General features: G+C 37.2%; 1 protein-coding gene across 2 annotated transcripts in view; it reads left to right on the forward strand.

The window, feature by feature from the left end:
* Positions 1–13,022, forward strand: part of LOC124789537 (probable tRNA N6-adenosine threonylcarbamoyltransferase) — a 75,219-nt gene that overhangs the window by 19,121 nt on the left and 43,076 nt on the right. For both annotated transcript variants that reach the window (XM_047256932.1, XM_047256933.1), the window contains exons 3-4: positions 729–948; positions 1,099–1,277. In XM_047256932.1, the coding sequence (XP_047112888.1) occupies positions 729–948; positions 1,099–1,277 (399 nt within the window). The remainder of the gene's footprint in view (positions 1–728; positions 949–1,098; positions 1,278–13,022) is intronic.

The raw sequence follows: 13,022 nt of genomic DNA on the forward strand, positions 1-13,022 counted from the left end.
TCTTTCCTGATGAGGCAACAGTTTGTTGCGAAAGCTTCAATTTTGTATGTATGTATGTGTCTGTTTGTGTTTGTATCGACCTGCCAGCGCTTTCGTATGGTAAGTCACATCATCTTTGCTTTTATATATATATATATATAACACACGAAATCTGAGGGTGCTGGTAGTAGCCATGTCAGCCATGTCTGTACTAGGGTACTAGAGCAGTTGGTGGACATTGGTATGGTGAAGGACTATGCCATTGGCAGTAAATGGCTGCTAGTTAGAGAGCTGCAAGAGCTGTGGTGGAGAAGGGTGTTTTTGCATAAGTATGCTGTGTTGACCGGGTTTGGGAAAACTTTTGACGTATTGCATTGGGTGTGCCATATTAATATGGCCATACTGAGCAGTAATTACGTGGTTGAGAGAAACCAGTAGGGTTGAGTAAGTTAGGTTGGCAGTTAGAGCTTTGTTGGACTGGTCAGGCACAATGTAGCTACATAGGTGTGTGTGTGTGTGTGTGTGTGTGTGTGTGTGTGTGTGGATTTTTGGGGGGGGGGGGGGGGCGCAGCAGGGAGGGGCATGTGCTTCTAGCCGCTTAAAGGAAGCAAGCTTCCATTTGTTTATGCGTACCTGACATTTTTAAAAGAAACATTTATTTATTTCTCTTGAATTTTGGTCTTCTTTAGAATTGCTTGGGTTTTACTAATGGCTGCATGTACTTTTATATTCCTTAAAAAAATATCAAGATATTGAAATGGGGCGCTTGATAACAAAAAGTGAGAATCCAACTGTGCTATATGTCAGTGGTGGAAACACTCAAGTGATAGCATATTCCCGCCGCCGATATCGGATATTTGGAGAAACAATTGATATAGCTGTAGGGAATTGCCTAGATAGGTTTGCACGAGTTTTGAAGCTGTCTAATGATCCAAGTCCTGGCTATAACATAGAACAAATGGCAAAAAAGTAAGAAATTGCTGTAGGTATCCTGAATCCCAAATAATATATTGTGACAGTTATATAGTTTACTGCATTACAACATATAAGTGTGCTGATTTGCATTATATTGTAGAATATATAGTAAAGAGAGGTTGAAAGTTCCCTTTTTTGTTACAGGGGTAAAAAATTCCTCCAACTGCCCTATGCAGTGAAAGGCATGGATGTTTCATTCTCAGGTCTTCTTTCATTTATTGAGGACAGAGCCAAACATCTTCTGGATAATGGGGAATATTCTCCTGAAGATCTTTGTTTTTCTCTACAGGAAACTGTGTTTGCGATGCTTGTGGAGACCACAGGTATGTAACGTAGGGAAATATATGCACAGTAATGTTTCAGATACCTTGTAGTTAGTGTTGTAAAATTCCCGGGAATTTAAAATCGAAGAAATATTCCCAGGGAATATTGCTGGCAATATTCCCAAAATTCATAAATTCCAGGGAATTTATGATTAATTAGCAAGATAGCTCTAAAATCTGTTAATTAATAGGTAAAGGCAGTAATTATATGGTTAAGTCAAACTCAAAAACTGAAATGTATTTTAAGATAAAATTATAATTAAATAAAATTCCTGGGAATTTATAATTTTAAAAACAAAATCGCTCGAATTAATAGGTCAATGTGATAATTATGTGATTTTAAAAAACATGAACACTCTTATATGTTAAAAATATTATTATTTATTAAAAATATCAGAAAAACAACCAGAATGTAAAGTGTTACAAAAATCAAATTAAAACTACTAAAAGGCAAAAGGTTTAATACAGCATCTTTACATCTTCAACCTTTTTCTAAGTTCCCTAGTCACTGTCTCTCTCACTTTTAATGTCCATTAAATCATCTTGATCCTTCTCTTCTACATTTCCAAATCCCAAAAAAATCATTGTTACAGTTACTTGACTCGATCTCATCCCCTTCTTCAATCTCGAGGATTTCTTAGTCTTCTTCCTGTTCTGTTTCCTCAGGGTTGGCTTCTGCTTGCTTGCTTGTTTCTTTCTTCTTCTCTTTTTGAGGTGGAGCATTCATGAGCTTCCAGTTGTAGGAAAGAAATGTTAGTTTCACTGCTCGCTCAGAAGAAAGGCGGTGTCTTTTCTTGGAATGCAACCAAGAAAACGTACTAAATGTGTGCTCTGTGGTAGCTGAAGTTACTGGAGCCCTCAATATTCTTATGGCTACATCTGCCAAGTTGCAGGTACCTCTCAACCCGCTCCACCATGACAGAGGTCTGATAATTTTATCCTTATCCGCCATCCCTTCCCAAAGAAACTGAGAATAAGCCTTCCTTGTGCTTGGAGTCAGCTAAACTTCCTCTTATGTTTAAGATGTTCAAACTATATGCTGAGCACAATCTCAAACAAAACCTATGGTATCTAGTAGTTCCGTAGGATCGAGCAAGCTTCCCTGCATTTTAGGGTGCAGCATAAATTCTGTGAGATGGATTGGTCCAGTGCCAAAATTTTTTTCTCTCGATGAACTTCTCTGTGACTGTCTTTTCTTCAGGTTTTGGCATTGGTGATGTTGGTAAGTTTTCCTTCATATTTTTCTCTAGTTCATTTAATTTCCTGACCACTCTGTGTTATTGTGGGTCATTTGATTCAATGGATGTGATAAAAACAACAATTGGTTTCAGCAGATTTATCATTTTTTCTATTCTAACCCAAAACACTGCATCGTCTAGTGGTTTCCTTTTGATGGATGGGTCTAGATCAGCCTTTTCATGGATAGCCAATGTTTGGAGGACCCCTTTGTTCCCCATCTGGTCTGCCCAGGTAAATTCAGAGATATTCGATCTTTGAACTTTTTCTCAGAAAAAATTTCACTGAACAAAGCTTTCAATGTGTGACTCTTTATGATAGTCTTTACTATAGTTATCACATGTGCAAAGAAACTTTGAACAGTCTGGCATCCTAAGATGTCAGCACTCAGTAAATGGTGGAGGTGAGCGATGCAACCTAATGGTACTATATGAGGATACTTTTCTTTCAACAATGTTAAGGCTGCATTCATGTTCGGAGCATTGTTGCCAATAACCACCAAAATCAGGACCATACTTCTCGATGACAGATCTAATGATCTCTGCCAGGTATTCGGCATTATGTCCCTCAGTTTTAGTCATTTTGAAATCTAGAAAAAATGGTTCTGGCTTTGAAATCACAAATTAATTGTGGACTCTTTCCTGATATTACTCCAACCATCACATTTAAGATGTAAATTTTTTGTTTCCTTAATTATTTTTGTTATTTCTGTGTACTGAGCCTCAAGATAAGTTGTAGACATTCAAAATCTTGACGGTAACTTCTGTGCATGTCTCAATTTTTGGAAAAAAATCAATCCACAGTGGGTGCTCCACCAAAGACATCGGGGATTCACTTACACAAACTGCTTTAGCTAAGGATTGGTCCAGCATTTCCTTGGGGGGGGGGGGGGGGGGGAATTAATGATAACGAACCATTTAATAAAGGCACAACAAAGAATAAAAACTATTAACTTGTGCCACTTAAAAAGTTTTTATTGCTTTTGAGAAACGGAATAAACATAAAACTACTTTTTATTTTATTCCCAGTCCCAAGTAAAAATTATTAAAAAATAATCAATATGGGACACCTACACCTACAGTGTACAGAATTAAAGTATTTATATCCTACAAAGGATGCACTACACACTACATTGTAAACTATTCTGAGATTCGAAGGAGCAATTGCAACCTAGGCCTACTACTCCTAAAGGTGGAAATTGTTATTTGTCACAGGAGAAGTGAAACCATATTATATTAGCATGAGGGTTCAGTCAGAAAAACTAACCTACTTTTGTTAACAAACTTTTGTTTTACCAACTATAACCAACCTACTTTTGTTCTTGTGGTATTTAAATGGCGGGAAATAATTTGGCTAGGAGCTGCCAATGTATCTCTTTGATAGATTTAAGGAAAATCGCTAGAGTTTCCACTTTGGCTGTCAGTTTGTAATTTGCCTTCTTAATACAATGGAATACATACCACATTCTTACTTTTTAACATCACAAAAGCAATTTAGACCTACAATAGTATAGTTGCAGATTCCAAATTAGAAGTGTGTTCAGATAGGGGACTTGGCCGCGGTGGAGGTGGTGTTGGTGACTTGAAAGGAGATGTAGCTGAACTTAAACCAGCCAAGGTTAAAAAAGCTTGACCTTGGGTAGTGTGACCTACATTTGAATGTGCATCCATTGTCAATGGTTGGTTGATATCCTTTGTGGTTGATGATCTAGGTGTTGGTTTACTGACAGTGATAATACGTTTCAATCCTGCAGATCATTTGATACATTTTTTATGTCCTTTTCTATTTTAACTGAATTACCTTGTTTGTATTTTTGAGTACAATACTTACAAACAACACCTTGTTAAAGAAGTCCCAAACAGCCCCTTTTTTCTGGAACGTTTTGCAACAGTGAATGAAAACACAACAATGAACAAAATAGGAAGCATGCCTACTCAGAGTTATTTGATTCACTTGCCACTTAAATGTTACAATTTCAGACACTCATCTCACAAAAAGTTCTAATGAAACGGGTTCTTTAACTTGCAAACAACTATCAACTGAAAAAAACAATATGGCTGTTTCTCTGAAGGCTGCAGTGATGATGCACTTTTCAAGGGTGGGGGGGAATTTCCTCTTTTGTCTTGTAAGAACTAAATTTCCCCACTATAGCTCATTGTAATTAAATTACCATTAAGACCTAAACCATGGTTAAATATGGTTATGGACAACTTCATTAGATTTTTTTATTTTAATACTTTTTTTATTTGAGCACTCCTACTTTCTGTTTTAAATTATAAATAAAATATTTGGATGGGTTTTATGTTTAGATTTATATGGATCTGGACTTAACCTCCTTGTTAGAAATAAATTGGTTTTCAGTGTTTCAAATATCAAAGAATTAACCCTAGAACTGCCAAGCTTCGAAATTTACGACTCTTAGGTTTCCTAGAACAGCCAACATTGAAATAATCAACCTTTACAAAAACCGAGTGTATAGTATTAATAAGCCATCTAGTGAGTAGCTAAAGTTACTAAAATACACAGGGAAGTTGGTTTATTCAATTTGTTAAGTTTTCTGTCCATGTTAGAGATATTTTAGGCTGTAAAGTTTTTTTTAAACTTGTGTGAATTTTGTAAACATTAGTCATTGAAAATGGCATTTCGGGGAAAAATTATGCTAGTAAACCGGCCGAGATTTATGATTTACTTGAAAACACAAGTTGTTTTATTGACATAGAACATGGTAAAACATTAATTAAAAATTCTAAAAGTGAAAGTGATAGCGATATTTTGGAAAATAAATTTATAAATCATAATTCATTGCAGGAAATTGAGTCTTTTAATTCTGAAAGTGAATCACCTCTAGTCATTCATTTGGAAAAATTAAAAAATACTACAGATGACGGCTGGTTGAGAATTACGCCTCCAGAGAAATATTTTGCAAGTTTAGGTTTCATTCAGAGAAATGTGGGGTTTCAACTTGCCTAAAAATAGTAGGCCTAGGGACTATTTTAAGTGGTTTTTTCCACCAGACTTACGGTAAATGATATTTTGCATGGAATTTGCAAGGAAATTAATGCATGGAATGATAAATCTTGGATTAAAATGTACGAATTTACTAGGGTTCTTTAAATGGTAATAAGTGTTAAAACATTCAAAATAAAAAATCATAAATTCCCAATTTTTGGGTATCTTCCTGGGCCAAAGAAGTATTTCCAGCAACATCTCATTTTATAAGTTCCCTTCCACTGGGGAATATACCCATTCCACACCACTACTTATAGTGTAAATTCATTTTTCATCATCAGCATCTGCTTTTATTTAAAACTTTCCATTTTTTGGTTTCGGTATTCCACTGACTGTGTTAGTGATTTCATTGCACATTGAAGTTTAGTTTTGGGATGACCAAAATTTACAGTTATATTAACAAGTCATGTGTTTGTACCACAAAGCAACCATTCCAAACCTTTCCTGTGAGCATCGAGTGATTTGGTTGCAGTGTGCTGTGAGGGTGTATTTAAAACAGCGATACATGTCATATATTGCTACATTTGTTTGAGTTCAACAAAGCAGGATGCTCACTAGGAACCCAACAGAGCATACTCGCACTTTGAATCAGCAAACATATATGAATGTACCACAAGGCTAAAGTCTGATTAAAATTACTTTTTGGTTGACATTTTAGACATGATAATACATGAACAATGATACTAACAAAATACACACCTTTCATATACAACATAACCAAATTCTACTGGGTCCTTTCACATAAGACGCCATTTGGTATCACGTGTACAGTTGTTATCATAAAGACTGGCCTACATTAGATAAACCTTTGTACTTGGCACTGAACTTTTTTGAAGGCGGCAAATCATCATAGCGACTGATTATGGAAAGTCATAAACATAACAATGTGACACCCAGTGTTTTGGTGTAATGATTAAGATAAATTCCTGACATATAGAATAGCAAAGGTTCGAATCTCATAACATGATTTGAAATTTTTTATTTCTAAATCTTATCAAAATTACTTTATTATTTTTTAAAAAATAAATTGGTTTAAATGTGTTTTTTTTTTAAATTTCTAATATTTTGCTGCATCATTTTCATCATTGTATTGCTTTTTTAATTTGCACATATTTTTTCTTCCTATCATTCTTTTTTCTATTTGGACTCTACGTGTTTTTCTTATAATCTATAACCAGATCTGCTTATCAGTTGGTAACACAGCAGCTCATGTAGCCAAAGTGAGGATAGTTCCAGGTAAGAAATGAAAGTAAGAGATTGTTGTTGTTGTAGTCTTCAGTTCAGAGATTGGTTTGATGCAGCCTCCATGCTACTCCAACCTGTGCAAGCTTCTTCATCTCCCAGTACCTACTGCAACCTGCATCCTTCTGAATCTGCTTAGTGTATTCATCTTTTGGTCTCCCTCTACGATTTTTACCCTCCACGATGCCCTCCAATACCAAATTGGTGATTCCTTGATGCCTCAGAATATGCCCTACCAACCGATCCCTTCTTCTAGTCAAGTTGTGCCACAAATTTCTCTTCTCTCCAATTCTATTCAGTACCTCCTCATTAGTTATGTGGTCTACCCATCCAATATTCAGCATTCTTCTGTAGCACCACATTTCAAAAGCTTCTACTCTCTTCTTGTCCAAACTATTCATTGTACATGTTTCACTTCTGTACAAGGCTACACTCCATACAAATACTATCAGAAAGGACTTCCTGACACTTAAATGTATACTTGATGCTAACAAATTTCTCTTCTTCAGAAACGTTTTCCTTACCATTGCCAGTCTACATTTTATATCCTCTCTACTTCGACCATCATCAGTTATTTTGCTCCCCAAGTAGCAAAACTCCTTTACTACTCTAAGTGTCTCATTTCCTAATCTAATTCCCTCAGCATCACCCGACTTAATTCAACTACATTCCATTATCCTCGTTTTGCTTTTGTTGATGTTCATCTTATATCCTCCTTTCAAGACACTGTCCACTCCATTCAACTGCTCTTCCAGGTCCTTTGCTGTCTCTGACAGAATTACAATGTCATTGGCGAACCTCAAAGTTTTTATTTCTTCTCCATGGATTTTAATACCTACTTCAAATTTTTCTTTTGTTTCCTTTACTGCTTGCTCAATATACAGATTGAATAACATTGGGGATAGGCTACAACCCTGTCTCACTCCCTTCCCAAACACTGTTTCCCTTTCATGTTCCTCGACTCTTACAACAGCCTTCTGGTTTCTGTACAAATTGTAAATAGTCTTTCGCTCCCTCTATTTTACCCCTGCCACCTTCAGAATTTCGAAGAGAGTATTCTGGTCAACATGGTCAAAAGCTTTCTCTAAGTCTACAAATGCTAGAAACGTAGGTTTGCCTTTTCTTAGTCTGTCTCCTAAGATAAGTCGTAGGGTCAGTATTGCCTCACGTGTTCCAATATTTCTACGGAATCCCAACTGATCTTCCCTGAGGTCAGCTTCTACCAGTTTTTCCATTCGTCTGTAAAGAATTCACATTAGTATTTTGCAGTATTTAAGTTACTTAAACTGATAGTTTGGTAATTTTCACATTTGTCAACACCTGCTTTCTTTGGGATTGGTATTATTATATTCTTCGTGAAGTCTGAGGGTATTTCGCCTGTCTCATATGTCTTGCTCACAAGATGGTAGAGTTTTGTCAGAACTGGCTCTCCCAAGACTGTCAGTAGTTCTAATGGAATGTAGTCTACTCCCAGGGCCTTGTTTCGGCTTAGGTCTTTCAGTGCTCAGTCAAATTCTTCACGCAGTATCATATCTCCCATTTCATCTTCATCTACATTCTCTTCCATTTCTGTAATATTGTCCTCAAGAACACTGCCCTTGTATAGACTCTCTATATATTCCTTCCACCTTTCTGCTTTCCCTTCTTTGCATAGAACTGGATTTCCATCTGAGCTCTTGATATTCATGCAAGTGGTTCTCTTTTCTCCAAAGGTCTCTTTAATTTTCCTGTAGGCAGTATCTATCGTACCCCTAGTGATATGCACCTCTACATGCTTACATTTGTCTTCTAGCCATCCCTGCTTAGCAATTTTGCACTTCCTGTCTATCTCATTTATGAGATGTTTGTATTCCTTTTTGCCTGCTTCATTTACTGCATTTTTATATTTTTTCCTTTCATCAATTAAATTCAATATTTCTTCTGTTACCCAAGGATTTCTACTAACCCTCGTCCTTTTACCTACTTGATCCTCTGCTGCCTTCACTATTCATCCCTCAAAGCTACGCATTCTTCTTCTACTGTATTTCTTTCCCCCATTCCTGTCAATTGTTCCCTTATGCTCTCCATGAAACTCTGTACAACCTCTGGTTTAGTCAGTTTATCCAGGTCCCATTTCCTTAAATTCCCACCTTTTTGCAGTTTCTTCAGTTTTAATCTACAGTTCATAACCAATAGATTGTGGTCAGAGTCCACATCTGCCCCTGGAAATGTCTTACAATTTAAAATCTGTTTCCTAAATCTCTGTCTTACCATTATATAATCTATCTGAAACCTTCCATTGTCCCCAGGTTTTTTCCTTGTATACAACCTTCTTTTATGGTTCTTGAACCAACTGTTAGCTATGATTAAGTTATGCTCTGGGCAAAATTCTACCATGCATCTTCCTTTTTCATTTCTTACTCCCAATCCATATTCACCTACTACGTTTCCTTCTCTTCCTTTTCCTACTATCGAATTCCAGTCACCCATGACTTAAATTTTCGTCTCCCTTCACTATCTGAATAATTTCTTTTATGTCATCATACATTTCATCAATCTCTTCGTCATCTGCAGAGCTAGTTGGCATATAAACTTGTACTACTTTAGCAGTCATGGGCTTTGTGTCTATTTTGGCCACAATAATGCGTTCACTATTGTTTGTAGTAGCTTACCTGCACTCCTATTTTTTATTCATTATTAAACCTACTTCAACATTTCCTCTATTTGATTTTGTATTTATAACCCTGTATTTACCTGACCAGAAGTCTTGTTCCTCCTGCCACTGAACTTCACTAATTCCCACTATATCTAACTTTAACCTATCCATTTCCCTTTTTAAATTTTCTAACCTACCTGTCCGATTAAGGGATCTGACATTCCACGCTCCGATCCGTAGAACGCGTTTTCCTTCTCCTGATAACGATGTCCTCTTGAGTAGTTCCTGTCCAGAGATTTGAATGGGGGACTATTTTACCTCCAGAGTATTTTACCCAAGAGGACGCTGTCATCATTTAACCATACAGTAAAGCTGCATGCCCTTGGGAAAAATTATGGCTGTAGTTTCCCCTTGCTTTCAGCCGTTCGCAGTACCAGCACAGCAAGGCCATTTTTGTTAGTGTTACAAGGCCAGATCAGTCAATCATCCAGACTGTTGCCTCTGCAAGAAATTAAGTTTGCTTTTAACATTCAAACTGAAATTTTTCCATGTAGAATTTGCTTGTAGAAGCTAGCTTTAATCGCCGTGGACAAAGTAAGCATGATTAATAGTTCTGTCACTGATTGTTGATGCTTCTTTCTCTGATACACTGCGCATCATGAGTTGTGGTTACAGTAGGACACGAGTTTAAATTCTGGGCTACAAAACACGTCATCTGTTGCAGTTCAGTTGTTGCTAGCTAGAAATCAGCTATTGACAGAGCATCTCTCATTCCTATCATACCTCATGGCGGCTGCTTCCAACATATTCTGCATTACATATTAAGTAACGAGACTTGTGAAGTGACCCATTGTTTGTGTCACCTGTAACAGAGTAGTGGCTGGCAGCCGATGTGACAAAGCTGTAGGGGCAAGTGACAGATTTATTATTTTTATTTATCGTATGATGATACAGAACTTGGATCAGATGCATAATTTTAAGAGTATACAGTGTAAGAAATGACAAGCAAAATACAGGTACAGAATCAAATGTCAAAAGTATTATGCTAAATTATCTACGCATTACGCAAGTTGTTAGATTAATGAGTCCAATCTGTCGATCCAGTTGAGCCCTTCAGGTGATGCATGATGGATTTCATTTATAGACCCCCAAAGGCTCGTTTCGGGCATTCACCAACAATGTGGTTTACTGTTTGAAGGGCAGCTCTACAGTCACAATCTGGAGATGTTGCCCAGCCCCATTTGTGATTTAGATATCTGCAGTTCCCTTGTATTGTTCGGATGTGGTTGATGGTTCTCCATTGGCATGTGGGGAGTGTGAAACCTGGAACTCGCATGGAAGGCTTTTCAACCAGATGACCGCTAAACACTGACGATTCCTCCCACTGTCTTCTCCATGCTTCGTTGATGTTAAAGTCGGAGGCTTCAAGATGTTGTGCAGTTCGCCAAGGTGGTTTTCTTGACTTCAGACACTGATGTTCTGCTATTAATATATCGCTGTGCACAGGTAGCTGGGAGTTCTTCTGAATGTTTCTCCAGATCTTCAGGAGAGCATCTGATCTTCGTAGACCTAGAGGTTGGATGTTACTTAAAACTGGTAGCCATGCAGTTTGAGTGCTACATATGCAACCTGCGATAAGTCGCATTGTCTGGTTGAGTTGCACATCTATCTTGCTACAGTGAGCACTGTTCATCCAAGTTGGACAGCAGTATTCAGCAACAGAGTATGATAGTGCCAGATGTCAACTAACAAGTAATTTTAAATTGACTGTAGTGAGAATATTGTGCCACTCTTTGAGCACCTTTTATTAAGCAATCTGTGGAGTGTGTTATTGTAGAGTTTGCAACATTGATCAGAGGAGAGAGACATTCGCATGTGTGGTGATATATTGTCCTCCTCTTGGTTGTATCATACATGGCATGGTTTGTATCTGAATGTTTCAGGCTACTTGCATGGCGAATTGCAAAAATCACTCCGTGTAACCAAAGCAGTACCTATCCTACCCTAGTGGTTTACAAAGTGTGTTTTAGGCCTTTTTTAAGGATGATGACTAATGATAAACAAAGGTGCAGAAAAATATATATGGTTAGATTTGAAACAGCTACTTGTTGTTGTTGTGGTGGTGGCGGTTGTTGTTGTGGTGGTGGCGGTCTTCATTCCAAAGATTGGTTTGATGCAGCTCTCTAGGCTACTCTACCGTGTACAAGCGTCTTCATTTCCAAATAACTACTGCAACCTACATCATCCTTCTGAATCTGATTACTGTATTCATCTCTTGGTCTCTGTCTACTCCCCCCCCCCCCCCCCCCCCCCACACACACACACACACACGTGCGCACACTTGCATACTTCCCTCCAGTACTAAATTAGTAATTCCTTGATGTCTCAGAATGTGTCCATCTCCTCATTAGCTGTGTGATCTATTCATCTAATCTTCACAGTCTTCTGTGGCATCACATAAAAAAAAAGCTACTTACTAAGCAAATTACTGCATATTATCCACAGCTGTGGATACTAAAGGAATGGTGTTCAATGTCTTGCATCAAAACAGCTTAAGGCTCATAAAAAAAAAGCCAAACTTTCCCTGCCCATAAAGGTAAATGAAAGTACAGCTGGACTATCAGCAGAAGTGTTGTACATATGAGAACACCATGTGGAAAATGCTGAAACGGAACAGATTCATCTCCATAGACACAAGCTAATTTCAGACTATTGTAGAACCAATAAGGGAAAAGGGAGTGTGCTATGTATTCAGGCCCTTCAGGTAATGTATATTGTGTTGAACAGCTCCTTGAATGCTGTAACAATAGTGTTATCAGACAACACACAAGCTTGCACTACTGACAGCATGGAGTATGAGCAGGCGATATCATTAGCAGCTAGACACATTTTTATTAACATTGTGCAGATTTTGTTGGAAAATAATTGTTTGTGGAGCTGTAATGTTGATTTTTTTATCAGATGGTGTTTATAGAGAGCATACTGATCAAGTGCACTTAAGAGTTGATGATGTCCAGCTTTGGATTATTTTGCACAATAAAATTCCCTTTGAGAATTGAAGAACGATTCTACAGCTGCTGACAGTTTGGTTAACTTCCTATGGTTGAGGTTCAAAGCTGTGTAGAATTCATCATTGACACTAGAAATGATTTGTTTCACAGTTGCTAGTGGGCATTGATTTGTAGCAATTTATGTGAAGGATGTTAACAGTGGTAATTCACGTAATTTATATCATTTCACAATATACGGAGCTTCGTGCTCATTTGATATTACTATACTTCTACTGTGAAAAAGCTTAGTTTTGATGATGGCATGTATATGTATCAGAGGATTTTAAAGTTTGACATGCTGAAGCAAAATCTTTTGCTGTACCACTTGAAAATGGCTGAAAGACCAAAACAGCAATTGTGAAACAAATAATTTCTACAGTCAATGGCGAAGATGATGTCGTTAAAAAAATGCTGCAATAACTTAAGTGTAAAAACCATTAGTCAGTTAATTATGTGACCATGATGGTCAAAGTAAGCAATAAAATTTGCTGATCAGTTAAGTAACAATTATATACAAAAATATCTTACCACAGAGTCATAAGCACTCATTCAATCTCTGTATTTGGAAAGAAA

This window comes from Schistocerca piceifrons, chromosome 3 (genome assembly GCF_021461385.2).
Source record: "Schistocerca piceifrons isolate TAMUIC-IGC-003096 chromosome 3, iqSchPice1.1, whole genome shotgun sequence".
Lineage (NCBI taxonomy): Eukaryota > Metazoa > Arthropoda > Insecta > Orthoptera > Acrididae > Schistocerca > Schistocerca piceifrons.